Source organism: Dromaius novaehollandiae, chromosome 24, assembly GCF_036370855.1.
Source record: "Dromaius novaehollandiae isolate bDroNov1 chromosome 24, bDroNov1.hap1, whole genome shotgun sequence".
NCBI lineage: Eukaryota > Metazoa > Chordata > Aves > Casuariiformes > Dromaiidae > Dromaius > Dromaius novaehollandiae.
Window position 1 is genome coordinate 2,842,462 of NC_088121.1, and position 24,412 is coordinate 2,866,873.

Genomic DNA, 24,412 nt, shown 5'->3' on the forward strand with positions numbered 1-24,412 from the left:
TTGAGAAGGTATTGTTTATATGAAACATTTCAAAGAGCTGGATAGTTAACGTCCTATCAGACTGAACCAGTTTTACAATGTTAGCCTGAGGATAAGAGGTGTACCTCAACCAGAAAGGGCAGACAGGACAAAATGTCAAAGCCACTGTATGTTGCAAGGGCCAATAAACTTGAATCCTCTGATAAGTTACATGAATGGAGGAAAAAAAATGATTAAAAACACTGAAAAATACCAATTTTCAGAAGAGAAACCTAGATGACTTATTTATATGGTAGCAGAAAAAATATAGGACAAATATAATCAGCTATTTTAGAGAAATTGTATCATTAAGAGTATGTGCAAGTGTGAATTACAATCATATTTTTAAAACATACCTCAGAGTCATCTTTAATGTTGTCATGTTTCCGGTTTGAAGGCAGGTAAGGAACTGCAAAATAAGGAAAATAAACCAGAGTAGTGCGATTGTTAAAGCCTTCATTAGAAATCATAAAAAAAAAAAAAAATGGAAAGATGATTTAGTAGCTTAGATTAACAGTTTGCTCTGCTTGGTCAAATTTTCCACTTTACTCTCCTAATCCTGACAGTAGCTCCTAAGGGCACTGCAGAGAGAACTAACTCTGAGAAAGTAGGAAAGGCCTTTTGAAATTCATCAATGAATCGTTGAGCTCATAACAGTATCTGATAAGGGCCAGAGTGTCACTTTGGGAAAGGAGGACCAGGCGTGGTAAATGGACCATTGAACCAAGACCAGCAAAACCATCAAAAATATTGATCTAGGGGAAAAAAAAGAAACCCAAACCCTACAAAATTAAGAAATACTTAAACTTTTAAGGTGCACTTACAAAATTAAGAAATACTTAAACTTCTAAGGTGCACTTGGCATTATAGTTTGGATCTGAAGCTCAATTTTTTGTTTGTTTGTTTGAAGAGAAAATCTCCTGTTGTTGCCAGCTGCTACATGATTTAGTTCACACTATGGAATGGTTTTAGAGCATATGAATTTAGGATAAAATTGAATAAGAGGACACATTTCAGAAGTACACTTACTGTACTTCAGTCCTTAATGGGTATTTAGTCCATGACACTAAATTAGAGCTAGTCCAAAGTAAACTTCCAGAAGTGTAGGTAACATGGAAAATGCCTACCCTGTTTCAACTGTTTTGCTCTACAGATCCAGTCCATCACACTACAGCACTTGTTAATATAAGGAGAGTCTTATTGCTGTAACCCAGCTGAGAGTTTAACTCTTACCTTACTGAACACAAAAAGGGCAACTGTAAACCCTAATCTCAAGGTTAAAGATCTCATCCTCTGAACTTAGTTATCCAAGGATGCTACAGGAGGCAAAATTACCGGCTTCACAAACATAACATTTAATATAACTTACATTTTCATAGATTTTTGGACAGCTACCTAGCACCATGCTGTCATACCAATACTCTTATCCAAATAATGAAGCATGTAAATTATGTCCTAACAGGAAAAATACTCACTTCCATCAGTTTCTTCTGAAGGAACGTCAACTTCATCATTTTTATCATCTAACTGAGGTTCCTGGGAAGGCATGGCCGAATCCTTGCAAAATACATAAATTACACAGGAAAAAAATGTCAGTTAAGGCAGTCCCTTTTAAATAGGTATGCCTTGCCATAAAAATACAGTATGACAAGAACATTGTATTTGCAGCTTCCAGAAAGAAAACAGATGTTTGGTAGAAAGTATTTCAGAATATTAATATTTTGTAATGCTTTACAAAACGCATCTTCCAAAAAGTCAAGGGCTATTTCAAGTCTTATGTAACTATGACCCATGTTTAACTGCCTTCTGAAAGTAAGACCAGCACATTTTGCTGCAAAATTCAAACTTGAAGACTTCTGAGGCTGTCTCATGTAACAGCAACCAAATAAACAGACTTCAGTATGATGTTACATGCTCAATTTAAAGCTTTGGCATATTCCTTTCCTGTTTAAAAACATTAACTGTAACAGACTCATTATGCAAAGGTACTGGATACATTGATAATGGTCACAGTAACAAATATTTTTAAAATATGTTTGGACCCTGGTCTCAACCACAACATATGACGGAACATGTAGTATTATTCAAGCAGATGTAACAATATGCATAAATAAAATGGCAAAAAAATAGTAATGTCAAGACAATCCATATGCAACACCAGTGAAGAAAAATAATGTTTTTAGCTTCTAGTTAGAAAAGTGATGATGCAGCAACTGTTGGGATACTGATTATAGTCTGTGACAAGCATAGGGAAGGGCTAAAATTTAGCAACAGAGATTAAAGTTTAAAGCCTAGAAAAGATACTAGAGTTGCTGCTGGACTATATTAGGGAAGTGATGGAGAGGAAGAAAATAGGATTGGAGAGACTGAGATGGCAAAAAGCATGAAAGCAACAAAAGCCCTTTTACAACCAGTGGTGCAAAACACACAAATGCTTTTGTTCTAAAGACATTTCTACAACCTAAAAGGAACAAACACTAAAGCTCTCAATGTCAACTCCTCATCTATGTGTAAAATGCGTTATTTCTTCTGGAAAATTCAAACTCAAGCTTGCTAGCACTTAAGTTACATCACAAACTTTGTTTTCTCACTTTGTCTCTACTGCCGACAATTCAAAGGCCTGTCATTCGCAGACATCTTGGAAACAAACTAAAATACCAAGTGTCACCCACGTTATGATCCACAACCATACAGTGTTTATTACTTAGGATGCATGTCTGCAAATCACAAAACGGGACACAATGAGACATCTTAGCTTTATACAGAATGCAAACTTACCATATGCCTTTTGCAGGTCAGTGGAACAAGTATATGACAACGTTTATGGACCAACAATTTGCAGTTGATACACTTGTAGCCTTGCCTTCCGAGACCCCATATCCTTTCACTGCATTGGCCACAGTATGCTCTCTAAAAGCCAGAATGCATATTATCAATTTCAATTACCAATTTCCTTCTATATGCTGGTAGTTATCTAGCAGAAAGAACCTATCCTATCCACTTCCTAATAAATATTCAATAATAACTTTGATCATGCCTTCTTTTAAAATATCTAGGGTTTTTTAAATAACTGAAGGTTATACTTCATGCTTAGAATTTAGCTAAATGCACTGCTTACTTAACTGAAAGTTAAGAAAACAAAGACTTCAAGTATGAGGAATTCATCACAGCCTCACATCTGCATGACATTCTTACATATATAACTTCAGGTATTTACAGGTATTACCCAAACAAAACCCACAGAAATTTGTACCGCACCAATATGCTTAAAAAGAATCTAAACTGACTACTTTGGAGAAGACTGGCACTAAATGTTACAAGCCTGTACAAGATGAGTTACAATATGAAGAATATTCTGTACTTATATACTTTAACAGTCATAGACCCTTAGTAGGAACTTTGCAAAACATATAAACACTACATCAAAAAAATCTTTAATTAAAGAATTATCAATTTTGACAAAAAACTCTGCATATTCCATTATTTAATAGCAGAAATATATGGCCTTTTTTACTGCATGCAACAAAACGGTATCTAAGTAATCTGAATTGAGAAGAAGACACATTAAGAAGTCAGACATTCTACTGATGATTTTGAAAAGGTTCTTTATATAATTTTTCCAGTGTATGTGTACTGTGGCCATTTTACCTACTTCACTCAGAATGCACAATAGCAATCTGAGATTCTTATACGCCAAGAAGTCATTCAGTCTCATCATCTCCCTACACACCGCACAGCTCGCCAACAAGCAACTTACTCTCTATTGCCTATTTGCAATAATTATTTTAACAGAATAAAGACACTGCCTATCATTCTGCAAGCTGTACACGCAGTCAGTCCTGCACTCATTCCCCATTTCAAGCTTAGACAGAACTCTACTGCAACTGTCCCGAAGCCACAAAACAGTGAAAGTCTATTCCTCCCAGCAAACTGCAAGTTAGAGTGTGATTATTCAGATCCTCGGACTAATGAATCCTAGAGTGCCCTGCCCAAAACAGTAAAGCTAGTATGAACCCATACTAGTCGTAACAATAGCAATAATGATCACAGAATGGATGATTTTATATATTTCCCCCCCACACACATGCCCTCTTCCCCCACCATAGACCTTCTCATATTTTTTAATAATTGTAGAAAACAAAGGATGAACTACATGCCATTCACCAGCACAGACAGTCTTTCATCAGGAGAAATCTAAACTGTATTGTCCAGCAGAAAACCACAGTGCCTAAGGAGGAAGCCTTGGACATCTATAGCCACTTCTTCAAAGCTCCTAGTCCTTCAGACTATGTTCAGTATTCTTACTCAGGCTTGGCAACAATAATAATAAGACTAAAGAAAATGTCTCTGGCTATGGAGATGACATGCATGAAAACAGGATTTACTTCAATCAAATGCAGGCAAGGAAGAAAAAGGACACAGGGGCAGCTGTGAAATTCCAGGAGTATTTCAGGTGCCCCTCTTTTACCTCCTTAAATGCATACAAGCACAGAAATAAAAATAGTTAATCTTTATATTGTGTTTAAAACCATGGAGATTAAAGCTTAGATTCTTGCATGTGCTCTTTTATCTGAATTATCTGAACAAGCTTTAGAAAGTTATTTTGGAAAAGGAATGAATTCATTAGGTAATACCTCAGTCTTAACAATTCAATCATCACTAAAAACTGGTATCTAATTCATTAATACATAGATGTACACGTGCAGAATTTATTAGTAATTTATATATTAAAATGTCACATTTTACAGTTCATGTCAACTTCATTACTAGCTTCAGGATTTGGTTTGTGCCATGGCTTTCTATGATTTTATTTACGTACATGCATTTATAACAAAACAGTCTTGTTTAGGTTTCCTAGCAAATGAGCATGCTAATGAGATTTCAAAATCTTCACATGTATATTCACTATTGGCCTAATTTCTATAAGTAATCATACAAATATTAGTAATGTTCTGAATTACTAATATGCAGTATGTATTCACAACGTTTCAAAGAATTGTTTTAACAATGTACCAAACCATACTTCATAAAGAAGTATGAAATACGTTTCATACAATGAATTAAAAAAAAATTGAGTTGGTACACTACATATCGTATCATAAAAATGTATGTTATAATTCAGATATATGACTTGCATTTTTTCACATCCAGTGAGAAGATGCTGAGTTTTAAGGGGCCTTTCTTTCCTTCTTTTAATGCAATTTTGAGAAGAGGAGCAATAGGAAAAAAAATAATGCATCCAAACAATAGTGAAGATTTCATAAAAGACAGGTTGCTGCTGAATCAAAAAATTAACTCACTTCACTGTACTGTTTTGTATGGATTTCCCAAAAGTATATATTGTATTTGTATATATGCTGCAATACTTTGGCATAACGGAATGTGTGAAGGAGAAGCCTCACCCTTAACAGTACATTCATTTGCTTATATGGATTAAGTCAGATTCTAAATGTAGTTGTATTTTTGTTCAACACACTAGATTTTTTCCTTAATTAGATTATATACTACCTTAGGTTCAAAACAGTTAAAACTAATATCGAAAGCTCTAATCTTAAAGAATGAGGAAAAAATACTGAAGGTAAAAATTATGCTAGTAAGCAATCAAAATGACAAAGGGTGGAGAGGAAAAAAGCTGATCTAAGTATGTATGAGTTTAAGTATTCATGAAAATAGTTTTTAGAAACTTAAAAAAAAACAAAAACAAAAACAAACAAAAAACACATTGCAACCAATCATATATTATTAACTCCACCCCAGATTCAGAAAGACTTGCAAGTTTTTCTGATTGCTGTGTACTGAATAAGACTGTACAGACCAAGAAGTCACATGAATAAGCATCTTGCTTTTCCTTTCTTTTCACCACTATACATACACAAAAAGCATGGACTGAGAAAACAGTAACTGCAAAACATTACCAAAATGCAACATTTTATGCAACAGTACTCACTCTGTTAAAACGTTTGGCCTGAAACAAATGCCCATTGACTCGGTACAGCTTCCTCCATCTTCTGGCTCCACGGCGGTAGATTGATTCTAAGAAAGAAATTAAAAAGGTGTAAAGAAGCAGCATGATAGCACAGCAAAACTGACACACTATGTCAGGCAAGTTGTGGCTTAAAACGACCTTGTTTTTCTAAATATCAATGCACAGCTAAAGTCCCTGCTGAGTTCCTCCCCCTCCCCTTTTTTTCTTTTTCTAAAGGCAGCCTTAAATGACAGATTCTGGAGGATGTGCTTTTACCACTGCCTCTCCCTTTTCTCTGTCCCTGTCCCTTTCTCACATGATCATAATCTTGTTACAGTTTCTTGGCTGTTTGCTGGTTCAAGCTCAGGTGAGAGAGACAGATAACAGTTAAAGAAACAGCTTCCTCTAGTAAAATTATGATGCTTATCTCACTATGTCAAGCTAATACATAAACATGTAAGGGCTGTTAGGTGCTAACAGTGTTTTAAATATACAGTATTAAAGGTGTTACAAAGCAAGAGTCACATTATTTGACCTCATTTTTATCTGGTCTAGAAAATACTATCAAAATATTTCCTTGGCTATGGAAATAGTTCAAATGTGTTTCTGCAATTATTTCTAAGACATGACAATAAGAAACCATTTTAAAGCTATTAAGGATAGATTTCAAGAGGCCATACAAGACAGTACCTAGCATCTATTGCAAATTTACTTTCGTTGCTGCTTTGCACAAACATATGTACAATCTTTGTTTATAAGGCTAATTAGAGAGTTGATATTCAGTATTAAGTGTTGAAAAATGCATCATGCAACACTAGTATGGTTCAGAGCTACATGCAGCTGCAAAGGACACAGTCATCCCCTGCCACATAAACAGAATCATGTGCTTTCCATAGCTGGCAACGCTAGTAGGTCCTGGGTGAAGTGGAGAGGACGGGGGGGGGGGGGGGGGGGGGGGGGGGGGAAGTGGGGGAGGGAAGGGGGAGATGAACTAAGCAGAGAAGTCAGCAGTGATGTTAAAACTTACAGTATACTCCTGCCATCAAGACAGCTAAAAAAAGACCAAAACAACTCCAGACCCAGAAGAAAACACAACCCCCCCAACCACAAAATCCCCCTAAAACAAAAAAGCAACCCCCCAAAAAGCAAAAAACAAAACACTCAGATTTAGCGTGATTTTAAAAGATAAATAATTAGTTCTATTTACACCTATTAACAGATTCACAGACTTAAATTTCTTTACAATTTCTCAAAGTTTACTATCAATATTAAGGTTATGAAGCATATTTTAGACAGCAACAAAGTGCTTTAACACGAAATGCAACAGACTACAGACTATTGCAAACATCAGACCAGATAAGTATGGCATATTCCCTTAAACATTTTCTGGAAAAATATCTTGAAAAGTGTTTTTATTGGTATTATAATATCCTATTACTTTCAAAAAAAGTGAAAAGTTAAAAGATTTCTTCTTTAGATATTATATAAAAGCTATCTTCAGTAGCACAACGAATTAAATTTCCAAAGAAAGTTTTAACTGTATGTCATTTTAAAAAAGAAAAATGTATACTGTTTATAACGCAACTTAAAACAGGCAGCAGCTTGTACAAAATAAATTTTACCTATTGTATAGAAAAATGAGTAAGTAATGCAATTTCATAGGAAACAGAACTAAACAGCATAAGAAATATAAATAACTCTCTAAGATAGAAAACAGTAAAATAGACATTTTACTGAGCTCTTATTGATACTAACATATTCAGATGCTACATTTGGTACCTAGGCACACTGACTCTGCCAACGGAAACAATTCAGTTTCCCAGTAAATGAATGAGTTCGGTCAATCTAAGATGATCCTCACTTCTTCCCTGTCCTCCTAACAAGGGCTGTCATATTGCCGTAATTTTCTCTTTAAGCATCACAACTTTTCCATAAGACTCAATCATAAAGTTGAATATGTTCTTTTTGTTCGTTTTTGACCTAGAGTCCAATATTATGTTGGCTCTTAAGGCTGTCTTTCAATCAAATCCAATACAAGTTGAAGAGATTCCATAATTCAAGATGGTATCTAGAGAAATATGTAGTGTTAACTAAATTACCCCAAATAATATACAAAAGAACATCCTTAATATAAACTCCTTGATAGACTAGATTTATAAACATTGCTATATTATGGCAAGCTGTAAAATTATAATCCCCCAGGAATTAACAGTCTTTAGTATTCATCTTTAATGTTTCTGGCTTTCAAGTACCAGATAACACTAGTTCTAAATATTCACATCTTATCAATAGCCATTCCTTTTCCCCACATTTTTATGGTCAAAATATAATTCAAGTAGTACTTTTTCTTAGTGGAAGTATTATTTTAACTTAAACTTGAGTAAGCCAAAAATCATATGCTACGGACATGCAATGTGCAAACACTGAATGTAACAGGTCTGATTTTTAAATATTTAAATATTAAATAAATATATTTTAAATATATTTATTTAAATATTAAATAAATATATTAAATATAGATATTTAAATATTCTACTTCCGTTCTTCAATAGTAAGGCACATAAAAATACTAAAATTTCTGTTACTCCCCAAGCTTCACCCCCAGCTCTGCAAATATTCACATATAATTTTATTTGCATGTGCAAATGTTTGCTTTACAAGAGTTTGAAACAGACACTATCTGGGGGAAGGCAGACCTTCTCAAAGAAGCTGAAGACTGCATGCCACAGAGATGGCAGACATGAAGCTGCTAGAATAGAGGTGTGTCACTTGATATGTTCATTTGACTCAAACAGCTCTTCAAAATCTGCTGAATACAAGCTTTCTTTAAAGTAAACAAACAAAATCTACTTTAAGTGCAATGAAAATTTAAATGAGAACTTGGCAGAATTACTGCAGTTTTTGCCTTAAAAATTTTCTCAGAAAAATGAACTTCACTGACAGCGATCAACAGAAAACTTAATCCTTTAAAAAGCAATCAGTAAGCATTTGTAATTGTCAGATGGACACAGTCCACCAAAACAAAACAGAACTAATGATGAGGAAGTATTTGAAGAGGAGGAAACAGACAAAGAATGACTCAAGACAAAAATGTAACAGAGTTACAGATGCGAATGTTTTCCTGTTATCTGATGCTTTAGGCAACCACTAAGACATTAGTGGTTATCACAACTGAAAAAGAAGAGTTACTGAAATTGTAGCCTACTCCAGATCTTTCAGCAGATTTCCTTTAGAACCACCTTCCTAACCACTTGAGATCTGTTGAGTTCAACAGAAGAAAGGTGTGGAACCCATAACCTTTTGGTCCAAATAAATACACTTCTGGTATTTGCTGTCAATCCAAATCTCCAGCAGCATCAAAGCAGCTATGGATTCAGTAAGCTACGAAATTGGATTATAAAAATACAATATTCATCCTTACTCATTCCTCTGATTGTTTCCTTAAACCCTCCATTCATAACTGCAGGTTTATCAGGGTTAATTTTTTTGCCGTTTTACCCAAGTCCTTATAGCAAGGCACTTGCTACACCAAGCAATTGTGTGTGCCACGTATAACAAAAAAACCTGAACACTAACTCTGTGTAAAATAGACGATCACACTTGCAGCTCACTGCAATCTGGAAGATGATCAGAAAAAGGCATTCATATGACCACATGGAGTTTTCATACCAGCAAAGAAGCAGGTTTTTTGCATTCTCTCTCTGAGACATTCCTTCAAGAGACAAATAGGTTGCCAGCAGGTAAGCACCACTATCTAACAACTTATCAATATCAAAAAAGGTTCTTGTCTTAAAAATTTTTGGAGCCCTTATCAACTTCACAGGTATTGCAAAATGAACTCATATTTCTGCTATTTTTCTTTCGTGCCTTAGTGCGAGTTCAAAAAAATACTGCAATTTTGAAAAGTGTTAAAAAGCGGTGCAAGCTTGCATAGACTTGATTCATTATATAACTTCAAAGCTTATGGTCAAAACTTTAGGAGATGATTTCTCTTACATACATGACATTTTTGCAAATGCCATTCTTAACAGGATTGTATTTGGTCAAATTAAGATGATCTTCACTTCAAGGACTGTCATATTCCTTATCTCACAGGGTGAGATCAAAATATTCTTTTAATTTATAATGACTTTACGCAGCAATATTCAACCCTATCTAACCTCTTATAAGAGTATTTTCAAGACCTACGAGATTCTTCATATTACTGCAGCATTAAGAATTTTACTTTTTCCAATATCAGTGACTAAATATGCATATTGCTCATGTAACTGAAATATATCATACACGAACATCAATGAAAAACTATTCCATTTGTAGGATGACATTTTAGGGGGGGGGGGGGGGAAGGCAAAGAAACATGTCACAAAGATTTTTTCCAAAATAGCTCATTTGATTCCTTAGATAAAGCACCATACGGAGGCAACTTAATACATCTGTGTTCTAAAGCTAGCTTATCACTGACATGAGGAATATTAAGCGACTGATAAATTAATGAGCAGCTTGTGTTGGCAAAGTCTGCAAAATAAAGGAGCAAGTCACTTCACTAATTAATAACAAGTATCAAGCCCAAGTCAGGTTTTTATAGCATACTGTTGTGAGGCAACTGTCTAGCAAATACTCAAGTTACTGGAGCTTTAAAAGAGTAGGAAATCCCCCTCCTAGGACCGCCACTGATTCAGTGTCTGGCCTAAGACAGTTCAGTTCCTACTCCCTGTCTGTAAAAAGGGGACTATGCATAAAACGAGAAATAATGATAATTAAGATGCCTTTAAATGACAAGTATTATTCAGTACTATATCAAGAAGATTACATTTGTATTGCAGAATAATATGAAACTACTTTTCAGGACTATCAATATTAGTATTCATTTTTGTAATCCACATGAAATCAATAACACTATATCACTGGCAATTTATCAAACTTCCAGACTTAAGATTGTTGCATCATCAAAAAACAAAACATTAGAGCTGCATGAGGAAAACAGCTGTCAACCCTCTTAAGAGACAGCACATTTTTTGTGTTATTTCTGTTAATAGGGCAATCACATGTTCATATATATAATCCACACGGACCTGCCCCATCTTCAAAGTGTTTACACAAAATTACAATGAGTAAGTAGCAATGGAAATGCTTCTGTTATAAAAGACAGCATGGCACCTGGAAATAGGGTAAAATGTGTATCAAATCCATCTAGGAATGGCCTAGTGAAAGAGAAGAGCCTCCCTAAAAAACTCCCTTAAAGCTGATGGCAAAAAAATGTTTTGTTTTTGGGTTTTTTTTTTTTTTTAAAGGCATTATCAGCTTCAAAAATTCTAACCAAACCCTCAGCTCTATGAAATAATTAGAGCTGTATTTTGAAATCTATGATCAAAGAAATCATGAAGAGTAAAATGGCAATAAGTACATTTTTTGAAATAAGGAACTCCTGTCAGTATTCTGTCTGATGTGCGAACAAGCCTCTATCCTAGTACAAATTTCACCCCTGTATTTCTGATGGGAATAAGTAGTTTTGAATCCATCTGAGACAACATTTTTTGCATGTGTTCCAAGAATGCTTTAGAATAAAAAGAAGGGGTTCCTTGATTTCTTCTAATGAACAGTTAAAAGAAGTTTTACAGCCATGATGGACTGCTGCCCACTAGAAAATGTAATGCCATCACAGAAACATGACTGTTCCATTACTGTATCTGTTTAATGGAAAGGACTATTTTTTTCCATTTATTTTTCATCAAGGACTTTCAGCTTAGCTGCCTGGAGGCTGAAAGAGATATAATTCCCCTAACTGAACAAAATAAATCTTTTTCTGCACTAGATGTTGAAGACAAGTCTCACCTAACTGCAAAAATTAAGAAAGTTTTTGAACATTCCTTTTGTAGGTGACAAAGCTTAGAGGAACCCTCAAAGATATTTTGAGCACTTAATAAAGATAACAGTAAGTTTTCATTGGAGAACACAAATAATCCAATTACAAAGCATTTACTGAAATTTATCTACTTCCAAGATCTTCTAAAGAGAAGTTAAGTTTCAAGCTAAGATTGCAAAAGAAATAAAAACATTTAAACTGTATTATAAAGCACACGACAAAAACAAGAAAAAAAAAGAAACCAGCTACCTCTATATAACTGTTGAACAACCCTGACTGTCCCTGCTTTGCAATTCTTCCCTCTGTTGTCAAATTGTGCAACTACATCATTAACAGCAACAAACAATGAATCCTGTAAATATTTAATAACTGTCTTTCAAAGACATTCCCTATTTTCCACATTTCCCTGTATTTCAACCTCTAAAAAAGACTGCAGAAAAAAACTTGGGAAAAAAAAAACAGATACAAACAAAATGTGTAACACGAGTATTTTGAAAAGTTTATTTTTCACTGCTCATTCCAAATCAACTCATCTAAGGCAGATACTTATTTGAAACCTTATCTTTAAACAAAAGTATCAGTAAAAGGTATTAATTTTCAAATCGTTCCTAATCTAGAGATTGCCAAGCACTCATTTTTTTCTAGGAGACATGAAAAAAAAGGAAAGAACTAAACTCTATGCTGAAGAGACTTCCCTATTCAAGGAATGACCTCAGAACTTATGAGAAAAGTAGTGAATCTTGCCTTGGAATCACAGAATAGTTGAGTTTGGATAGTCAGCATTAGTCAGATGTCATATGTAGTCAGCATGGGTTTCCAAAGGGGAAATTGCACTTAACCAACCTGATACCTTCTACGATGAGATGACTAGCTTGAATGAGGTGGATGAGGGGAGAGCAGTGGATGTTGTTTACCTTGACTTTAGTAAGGCTTTTGACACCTTCTCCCATAACAGCCTCACAGGCAAGCTGATGAAGTACAGGCTAGATAACTGGACTGAAAATTGGCTGAACCGCCAGGCTCAGAGGGTTGCGATCAGCAGCACAAAGTCCAGCTGGAGACCAGTCACTAGAGGTGTCCCCTAGGGGTTGATACTGGGGCCAGTACTCATTAACCTCTTCATTAATGACCTGGATGATGGGACTGAGCACACCCTCATCAAGTTTGCAGGCAATACGAAACTGGGAGTGGCGGCTGATACTCCAGGTGGTTGCGCTGCCATTTGTAGGGCCCCCAACAGGCTGGAGAAATGTGCGGAGAAAAACCTCATGAACAACAGAGGTTCAGAGGCAAATGAAAAGTCCTGCACCTGGGGAGGAATGACCCCATGCACCAGCACAGGCTGGGGGCTGACCTGCTAGAAAGCAGCTTTACAGAGAAGGACCTGGTGGTCCTGGTGGACAGACAGCAAGTTGAACATGAGCCAGCAATGCGCCCTCATTGCAGAGAAGGCCAACGGTATCCAAGGCTGCATTAGGAAGAGCGCTGCTAGCAGGTCGAGGGAGACGATTTTTCCCCTCTGCTCAGCACTGGGAAGGCCACATCTGCAGTACTTTGTCTAATTTTGAGCTCCCCAGTACAGGAGAGAGACAGAGCAAGTCCGGCGAAGGGCCAGGAAAATGAGTAAGGGATTGGAGCATCTCTCATACGAGGAGCAGCTGAGAGAGCTGGGACTGTTTAGCCTGGAGAAGAGAAGGTGGGGGGGAGAGGGGGGAAATCTTATCAATGTCTATGAATATCTGATGGGAGGGCGTAAAGACAACTGAGCCAGACTCTTCTCAGCGGTGTCGAGTAACAGGATGAGAGGCATTGGGCACAAATTGGAATTTCCACTCAAATGTAAGGAAACACTTCGTTACTGTGAGAGTGGATGATCATTGGAACAGGCTGGAACAGAAAATAACACATCCCTGATCAAGTCTACAAAAAAAGTCAACCACCACCAAAAAACACTATACACACATGTACATTTACATTTGGAGAAACTCTTGTATGTAGCTGAGTAGTCTGCAATTTTTTTTCTTTTCATCTGTTAAATACCCGTAAAGTCTTTTCCCTTTTTTCTTTTCAGGAGAGTCTGACATATACCTATTTTTTCAGCAAGTAGAAAAGGTACTGCTTAAAACGCTAATTTGTTAACAAGCCTACAGCCTTAACTTCTATGCCTGGTTTTGTCAAAACACACATTGCTGCTATCAAAATTCCATTAAAATGGACAAAACCAGAATTTTATGCTTACCTAATGAAAGTACCTTAAATGTTATGAGAAAGTTTATCAAAATGTATTATTTAAAACTGAACACTGAATAGAACAGCATCTGTGCTAAGCAAACCAAATCGATCATTTCCAATCTTTAAGTTCACAAACTGCTTATCTCTTCTTCTTATTTATTATTTTCAGTTAAATACTTGAAAAGGAAAGAAGCTTTTCTAACAAACCCAATGTTTCTTCAATTTTTTCTTCAGTCAACCCATTCTTCCCACTTCATGTGCTTATTTAACATCAGCATATTCTGACCAGCTAATCACAATCAATAAAACTCTTTGAGATGCTTTCCAGATTCATTTCAAATTTCACTTAGAAATTTATCTTATGCATCTTTTCTACTTAATTGACGTCTTGGTCTGCAAGTGGCCCACTTTGTCTTTTTAAATTGTATTTGTACAGCACATTTTCAGTAACATTTCATATGTTGTTTTGTATTTCTAACTCACTTTGTTACTATTTAAGAAATTACAGATCTAGGTCCCATTGTAATTTATATCAGAAGATATTCATGCCAGAAAGGCACATAAAGTGATTCAGCACTTTGAAATCAAATCTATTAAAAGTTATTTTAAACTGATTAATGTTTGGGGAACAATAGCACCCTTGACTTCTCTTTCCATTTTCAACAGATGTTAAATTAACTATGAGTAAAAGGCAGATGAACCTTTATATATATAAAAAGGCACAATTTAAAAAGCACTAGTGACAAAGAGAAGATGGTACCATCTATAACATCGGCAGAAAAGCAACAAGAAAACAAAATTGTATTTCAGAGAATAGTAATACTTACCCAGCAATGCCAAAAATCATTTACAGTGATACAGTTCAGCAGGGGGTGCTGTTTTTTGTTTTGGGGTTTTTTTTGGTATTTATTGCAACTCAGCTAGAATACTGTTTGGATATCCTATTCCCCACTGACTTAGAAGTGATCAGCTAACTGCCACTTCAGGATTGCTGGATGGAAAACCATGTACATTAACTTCTCATGCATAATCTCTCGGTTGCTCACATTCATGATCTTCTGCTAAAATGTATCCACACCATTACAAGGTGATATTCCAGATTTAGTAAGACACTGGCACCCAAAAGAAACACAGCTAACATCTCATTTTCAAAAGGCCTCTGCTGCACTGGTACTATATATGCCACTTCACACTCGGTCACATCTGTTAATGCCTTATGCTCTTTCTTTGTCTCCAAGCTAGAAAGCTCACTGAAATGATCACTAGAAAATCAAGGTTGCTTCATCATTGAAAATACTGGTTGCATTCAACACACACAAGAAAATTAAAAAACAAAGTGATCTAAAAACTTTTTCTTTTTGAAAACACAGGCTTCCACTTTCAAACAAAAACTAGTAATACTTTACATTCACAAAAATACCAGAAATGACACATTTTAACAATACATAAGCTTCCCTTAAAAGTTCAATTCACTTGTGATTCACTGTTAAACAACAAATATATATATATATATATGTGTACAAATATATAAAAATAAAGATACAGTGGATGAGGCCTCAAAGATACACCTCAGAGTGACCCTGGGTGGAAGACAATGATAACGTGTCCTACAGGAAGGACAAGCAAGATAGTCACTTCAGCTATCAAATGAAGGGACAAAGTCCAAGGAGCTGACTTAATAACTCTTGAACAAAAGAAAATAATTAACTGATACTTTAAGGAAATACCTCAACAGTTAGTAACAAATGGAGTTGACAGAATTATTTCGTGAGAACTGTGATGAACTTGTTATTTGTATCATTGGAAATGCAACCCTCACACAATCATGACATAACACACAAAATTACTACCTATGTTCCTGCCAAACAAAAAAAGAAAGATTGTTAGAAAACTCAGAATAAGCTACAGCAAGAAGAACACATTTTTAAACAATCTACATTGCCTTAACATCAAGTATAAAAGCTACAATTGTTATTGGTCAGATCGCCGAGTGCAATAAGAAGTCCAATGTCCGTACTCGTCATCTGCCTGACTTGCATACATGTTGGGTGATGCAGCGAAACAACTGTAGTTTGAACGTCACACAAAACCGAGTATCACTTTCAACAAGTAAAGATTGCACAATTTAACACTGCTACATCACATTCAATGGTCGAACTGTTTCTTTTCATTGAAAACTGCTGTGCATGCAATAGTTTAATACAATTGCAATGTTACCGAGACAGATAAATCTGAGATTAAACTAGGATTAGAGTAGAATTCTTGCAGGGACCTGGTGAAGAAGTTACAGCAAGTAAGTGATCCTCTGGCTTCCCAAAAAGAATTGTAGAGCACCAATTGTGAAATAAATCACAGGATTTGAAAACACTTCCCTTTACTTGTGAGACTAAGCATTTGTTAACCAATCACTAAGAACCATTAAGAATCTGACTCAATGATTTACAGCCCAGAGTTTACTTGTATATTAATATTCATTCAAAGCAGAAATGTTTCCATCATTGATTTTATCAGTACAGGCTAACTTGAGTACATTTTTCTTGAATTCTTTCATGAGCAGTATGTTCAGTGCTGGAAATTAAATGAAAACAAATATGGCATAACTTCATAAATAGATGGATGCATCATTGAGCCATATTTACGGAAAAGGTTTCTTTTCCTAATTAACAGTCAACGATACAATGAAATGTATACTGGATCTATGCAAGTTTTTGTAACCTTTGGCGCATGCACTAATGAACTTAAACTATTTCACCTTTTGAGGGGGAGGTGTTAAAAAGAAAGCAAGCTAAAAATTAGGGCTATTGAAATAAACTAACACTTGATAGATTCTATAAAGAGAAAGGCAAATGTCTTTTCAGTTTACTTAAAATAATCAGGGGCATTTTGAATCTAGTTTATGGTAGCTGGAAGTGACAACAGAAAAGAGTGAAAGTCAGTATAGAAGGAAATAGGAAGGCAAAATGACAACTTTGAGACAAATTTGTGAAAGAGTCTGAATTAAGAAAGTTATTTACTCATTTCATTTTGCTTTATCTTCTTAATAAAAACTTGTAGACCTATTAAGATATTTCATAGAAAGAAATACTATTCAAAAGGTGTGCACACACTGCAGGAGAAAACAGAATTTTGCTGTATGCTTTATAATTTAGAAGTTCTTGACATCAACCCTTTCCTCCCCTGCCCCCCCCCCCCCCAAGAATTTAAGATGGTAGAGGGTGTGGGTATATTATATATAAAAATATACCATATGAAAATAGATAAAGTATTTAAGTGTCTAGAGGTGTATATACACGTTTTCAGTGTCCTAAATTAAAGACACTTCATTACTTCACAGTGCTCATTCATAGTGTTTGTAGTGGAACTAACCAAGAGCCCAAAGACACATTTTCTTTTGTGTCAGGACAAGGTCATGATTTTTCTAAACGGATCATAACTTTGCAATCAGAGGGATCAGAATTTTATTCGCTGAATATCCAACACGAAATTTATCAGATGTATTCGTAAATGATATTGCAAAGTCCCAATAATGTAGCTTTGGCCTATGTTCAGCCATACTCAAATCCTCACTAAACTCAGGTAAGGGATGCTATTACAGAAGTGGAGAAGTCCTCATGAGAATCTTCTCTGTGCACATGTCAGGGACCATAATGTGTTATATGATGTGTTATATGTCCTTCCCCTGGCTCCTGACATGACTGTTATGCATGTGTTTTGCAAGGCTGTCCAGAACACAGGATAAGAGAACACTGTCTTTGATACTATGATTTGAAAGATCACATTATAAAAAGGAAGTGAAAAGCTGGAGTTTGAGCTATACTTTTGAAGGTGATCTAACATTTTTATTTAGGAAATAAAGAAGGGCAGGGGGAAGAAGAGCTTGTGTAGCATTGTTAATACAAAGTCCAAAATCTTCTTTTGATCGCTGAATCTTATACTCTTCCCCTCCACCAGATCACTTGCACCGAAGTATTTACTACAATGAAAACTAAATACAGTGTTGTGTTAACAAGAATTAAGATCTGTGTGTTTTTTGTTTTTGTTTTTAAATCAGGCTAAAAGAGCTGGAACCAGTACTTACTTAAATGATTTAGTTCTTCAATTTACCTTATTTAGTACTGAATTAGATCTAAATGAAGTTCTGAATATTTAAGTAGGCTGTCACAGAATAATTACAGCATGAGAGGAAGCATTTCTTTACTGTTAAAATCCATTCATGCAGATATCTTCAAGTAGTTTTCCACTGCTCTGAATGGATAAGTCAGCACATTTCTTAGGTACACTTTTATCCAAACCATTCAGGTTTCATGTTTACAAGTTTTATAGCTTCAACTAAGCCACTATAATTTGTATTTAGTAAGTACTTAATGCAAGAGCACCCAGGTTACTGGATGAAAACACAGTAAAAACCTTCTTTAGTTTACCTCTGCATCCCTTTTGCAGTCCTACTTTTTGTTCTTAACTTTTATGTTTGAGTACATACAATGACAATAAAATTATTTTCCATTTTAAACAAAAAGCCTAATAAAATAAAGTCTCTACTGTCTTTAATACAATCTAGAATTAATGAAGTAGGCATACAAAGTAGTGAATAGCAAAAAAATTAAGTTTCCCACAGGAATTTGGTTCTATTTTCTGTTTTCAGTAGCCTGCATGATTTAAGACTTGCTGCTGTTTGTTTTGAGACTTGTTGGGGAACCTTAAACCTTGCAGCAAAGAATTTCTAGAAACAGTGGTAAGTACTTATATTGAGTACATGTGATTCATGTTTAGTGGTAGTTGTAATAGTGAGAATTACATTATCAAGAGTCAAAAGTCTACAGCCATTTGAAGTGCTGCATTACACATAGACCTGCAGTGGACAACACTAACAAGTTCAAAATTCTGACAGCTGTCCATAATTATCAATGTTCGGCTGCCAATGACAGCAAAACTAGTACAGGCAAGTACTAGAATCTCTGGCCAATTCCCTTCTGCCAGTGTACTATATGGATCTTTTTTGGGACTGAGCTAGACAGCAATCAGAGAAGGACCTAAATCCAGTTTGATAAAATGTGACCAGTTAAAATCCAATCAGACCAAGCCTCTATCTAGTCTCTTTTGCTATCTTAAACAGCAAATTATAGCACAAATATGGAATGGGTTGGGGGGAGAGGGGGGGAGCTAGTTACTGATACTTCCCCTAGAATACCCTTCAGAAGACTTCATTTTATGACTGTTCCTTCTTACCCTATAGGAAATAGTTAACGGATTTCTTACTTTTTCAGTGCCATATGCAAATTTTAGATGAATGGTATCATATTTAATCAGTTGTCTTTTTCTAAGTTGAAGTCCTAGGCTAGTGTAGCTCTCCTTGCAGTGAAACATCTCCATAGATTTGACTGTTGCCTATCTCATATGCTTTCTAATTTTTCCCCTATTTCATAATTACCCATACATTCTATCTGTATTTTGAACTGTTAGCCAACATGAAGCTTACAGACACAGAACTACTAGGAGATTCCAAAAATCTCTGCCTATAATGAAAATAAAAATACCGAAACCCACTGCCCTCCAGCCCCCAAACATAAGCAACACATTTATTGTTGGCTGTTCATACCTGCTTCTTATGAAGATTTTTTTCTATTTTTTGGATTGTTAGCACTGGTATTAAGTTCATGTTATTTTCTAAGTTTTCTTCTATTGCATACCAAATTACTTGATTCACTCTCAGATTATAGTCATCCATATGTATTAGAATAGAACATCACATATCAAACAAATACACCAAAAGACAGACTGACCAACCAGCTATTCAAAATGGATTTAAGTTTTACTTCAAATTCATAAGGCTTGCATAAGGTGGCCTCCACAACACCCACAAAACCATGACTTGGTTCTTACAGTCTCAGGACACATTTTCTGAGTGGGGGCGTTTTCTGTCACAGCACGTTCCATTATTTCAGTTTATGGTCCACACTAGAAGCAATGTTTACATTATTCCAATATTAATTGAATAAAACTCAGCTTAGATGTTAACTTCACAAAGGTATACTTTATCTTTCAATCTGCTCCAATAAATCAGACTCTTGACTGTGTTTTTCTGAATTCTTTCTGATTTCAGCCTTCTGGTAACAAGATACCCAGAAAAGAATGCAGTATCTCACTATGACACAGAAGGATACTATTAGCTGGTTTCTCAAAATTATGAAGTGTTGCCTACTTGAGCTTCAGCTGGTCATGCCTGTTAAGTCAGAAATTTGAATACGGGATACTTTGAAGAATGCAAGAGATTCTGAAGAAAACTCATCTGGTTTTAACAGATTTCAAAAGGATGAATTTTATCTATTTCATTTTGTGCCCAGATAAGATTAATTAGTCTTCTGCATAAAACTACACACATAGATGCACCACCTTTACCAGATTTTTTTCGTACCCTATGCAAATACCAGCCTAGAAACACTCACTTTTTACTCCATATCTTTCTCACTTGAACTCACTGCCAAACCTGCCAATTTGGCAGGAATCTAATAAATCCTGCTGCTCTGGAGCATGGTTATTAGGTTTCCAGATCTAAACATCACAGATAAAAGAGCACTGCCCACATGCAGAATACATCTAACACACGTGCAACAAAGTTGATATCGCATATATAGCAAATGTATACAGAGGCTCCTAGGATGAGTCAGTCTGATGGAGCTTTTACAGCAGGCCTAAAACACTCCAGACCAATCACTTTTCAGTCCAATAGTTTTGACATGTGTGCATCTCAGAGGTACCTTATTCTGTTTTGTATTAGGAAGAAAGCATGCTGAAATTAAGTGGACAAAACATGGATTCTCATCATGTCACAATCTGAGTTTCTAGATATTCCGCTCCATTTTCATCATCCAAGAAATAAAATTCATCTCCATCTGATTCTCCCATTCACACTTTCACTCTTTCTAAGCTTCCCGATATAATATATAGGTATAACATTTGCACATTTCAAAAATTTAACATTAGAACTATTTCATGTTTGTGACAATAAGAAGTATTACTAAATAGTAGCTAAATTTAAAAAAAATCTGAATAGTTGCAGAAGAGAAATCATTAAATCTAGAATATAACAGATAAAGTTAAGCTAATTCTAATACCAAATTGAATCACACCTCCCACTTGGTTAATTCTTTTATGATGCAGAGAATTACTAAGTTGTTTTCTAAGAAAGAAATCTTCCATCCTAGAGCTTCTTTATCCTTAAAGGGGGGGGGGGGGGGGGGAAATCATAGCTATAGATTCATATGATGCAATTTGATGGACCAGTCCTTTATCTGCCCTGTTAACAGAAAGCTTTAGCATCTCACTTGTTAAAGAAAGCATGTTTAAATCTTTCAAATTAATGATGGTATTTGTCTTCCAGCTGTTGGAAGGAGGCTTTCTACTCCATCAAGGAAAATAAGGTAATTAGAACTGCAAAATTTACATTTTCTGCTGTTTTCTATCAACCCTCCTTTTTATCTCCACTGTGCTCCCCATCATCTCCCTGTATACACCATAAGAACCGCTCTACAAAATTGTGTTACAATACTTATTCCAACATATTTAAAGCAATGCTGAGATAGCAGAGTATTGTTAAAAGCAATTTGCACCTTGACATTAATGGGGCAGTTCCCACCTCAGACCCATTGTTTCAGGCTTTACAATATCATTTTTAATCACTGTCCGAGTCTTTCCAGAAAGCTTGCTTTGCATTCCCCATGGCTAAGCACAGTTTTTCACAACAGCTGAAAATCTAAAGGGCAGGGAATCTTCTACCTGTCCCTGTACCAGGGTATATGCACCTGGGTTACTGAGAAAAGCAACAGATGATAGCCTAAGTTATTAGAAGAGTCACTTAATAAGCAGTATTAGATAATGACAAAGCTGATGTAGTGCTAATAATGAGCATGATATTGTAGAAGTAAAGAGGGCCTTACTAAAATCTTGAAGTTTTTCCTTTAAGTATTTTCTGTATTCCCAGCTAGTAATTCAAGGATAAGCACTTACAGATGTAGAAGAATTAGTAATGGAACTTCAGAATTACAAATGAGGTACTTTTCCAGTCAATATTGAGCATCCCTTCCCCCACCCCCCACCCTCAATTTTTCCACTATCCAAGTCATTCCTTTCCCCTAGAGGTTTAAGGGCTGAACTGCAGTCTGTTCAACATGCAACTCTTGCATTGACAGTGATGATCAGAGAAGTCTCAAATGCCTCTGCTGAAAAACAACCCTTTCATCATTCCTCAGATTAGCTTCTTTCTGTTTAGTTCAGACAACTTATGTATTATCCAGACTTGAATGGACAGCAAGTCTTCCAATGGCTACTCAGTTATAATCATTAGTCTTACTAGGCTTCACTTTCGAAGTGCTCTCCATTTCAGATTAGCAGGACCTGAAATTTCCCCCTACAAAATCTGATTTCTCATACAGCAACTAAAAATTCAGAGATAAATGTTGATCTGCAGGCCTCTGTGGCTATATCTGTGGCTCAATTTAAAAAAAAATTTAAATAACTTGCTTAAAGCAGCTGATTTTAAAGAGTTTTATGAAAGCAACCAAATATATTTGATAATTAACCTTGACAGCATCATTTACAACATTATACATTTGAGGACTCTTTCAAGCTACTGAAACACAAAAGGCTAACAAAGGTTTAACAGTCTTGCAAATGTTCACTGGTTCCAACAAGTAACAAAAAGCCTCATCACCTTCATCCAATTTAGTTACCCAAATGCCTGTATATAAGAAGCAAACTTATAAGAGGAAGTACATATATTGGAAGTACAAGAGGTAAGACAGGGATTATATTTAATAGAAGTTTTCTAAAACCAAATGACATCTTTCCTGCATGATTATATTACACTCTTAGCTACAAAATAGCTAAGAGAACAGAAGAAAAAAAAATTCCAAGCTATTTGTTATGTCACCTTAAAAACTGGCTGAGGTATACCTTGTTCTGGTATATTTTTGTTTATAGTTTATGAACTGGTGCACAAACACCTGCTAAGATATCCAGTATTTTAACATAATGGAAGATATCAAAAAATCATGATCAGATATGTGCTTTGCAATTTCACACCTCAGTTACTCAAAAGAAGCTGTATTTCTCTATCCATCATTAGGTGCTTCATAGCTAAGAAAAATGATAAAATAATTTTAGAATTAAAAAACACTAAATGATTCTAAGCAATAACAGATCTTAACCACGAGTCTGTTTTCATTGACTTGCACTGCCTAACTACGAAAACATATTTTTCAGATGTGCAACATTAAAAAAGTGGTACACAGTAAGAGGACAAGAGGGAAATTTCAGATATGCTTAAACCATGACACAGCTATTTTCAATTCCTAAGCAACAATATATGTTATTACATGAAAAATAGTATGATCTCCGCCTCTGCCAGTTCAATTACTAAAGAACAGGGAGAGGGTTAGTTGCAGTTTCAAAACAGACTAATTACCCAGCGCAGTCCAAGCTGTGACTTCAGAGTAATCTGTACAGTCGCAATAGTTCCTTTCTTCATTGGGGGATGGAATTGGTTCACGTGCTCCGAATAACCTAATCATTGCTGCCAACAGAGCAACAAATGAAGAGAAAAACCTGCCTTCTGAGCTAGAAAAATATTTACAGGCCAGGCTACTGTCATTAAAAGCGTTTTAGAGCTATTTCAAAGTATTAGACAAAAACCTAAAGCAAAACCAAATATTCGTATCTAAACATAACTCAGAACAATAATTAGGATAGTAAGATACCTTACTCAGCCCTCTGATGTAATTTTCAAGAAAGATGGCATGGGAAAAATGAAGTCCAGATATCTAATGCTAAAATACTGTGCAGATAAACAAAGAGCATAAGAGACATCCACAACATAATGTAATCATTACAAAAAAAAGGAAGTCCAGCAAAATCAGCTATTAGATAACAAAAGCACTAGTCTTCTATCATACTAATGTCCTAAGCACTTGTAACTTTAAAAACAAATAAGCACTTGTACCTTTAAAAACATATTCAATTAGTGAAATGATTTGAAGATTTCTTTCCCTGCATTCTTCTATTTAATGAAACAGCAAAAGAGCCCTATGATTTGTTAGCACTAGCTACCCAAATCCAAGATGCATTTAACATTAAACACAAATACCAATTTGATCAAATGTAGAAATGCAGAAGAAACAAGAAGTATACCAGCAGTTTATTCTGTTAATATTAGAAACTGGGTAAATTCTAATTCAAAATAAGTATTTCACATTAAACAATCTACTAAATATATTTCAATAAAAAGGCCTATAAAAGGATGCTCCTGAAACATTAATCTTTAAATTAGCAATCTTGCAATA

General features: G+C 35.4%; 1 protein-coding gene across 5 annotated transcripts in view; it reads right to left on the reverse strand.

Moving 5' to 3' along the window:
- The window catches only part of PRKCZ (protein kinase C zeta), a 74,650-nt gene that overhangs the window by 32,168 nt on the left and 18,070 nt on the right, over window positions 1-24,412 (reverse strand). For all 5 annotated transcript variants that reach the window (XR_010392786.1, XM_026096500.2, XM_026096501.2 and 2 more), the window contains 4 exons: window positions 5,966-6,051; window positions 2,797-2,928; window positions 1,494-1,575; window positions 375-427 (listed from right to left, as the gene is read on the reverse strand). Coding sequence is in view for 4 of the 5 variants with exons in the window: in XM_026096500.2 (XP_025952285.1) it covers window positions 375-427; window positions 1,494-1,575; window positions 2,797-2,928; window positions 5,966-6,051 (353 nt within the window). In the remaining variant the exon portion in view is untranslated. The remainder of the gene's footprint in view (window positions 1-374; window positions 428-1,493; window positions 1,576-2,796; window positions 2,929-5,965; window positions 6,052-24,412) is intronic.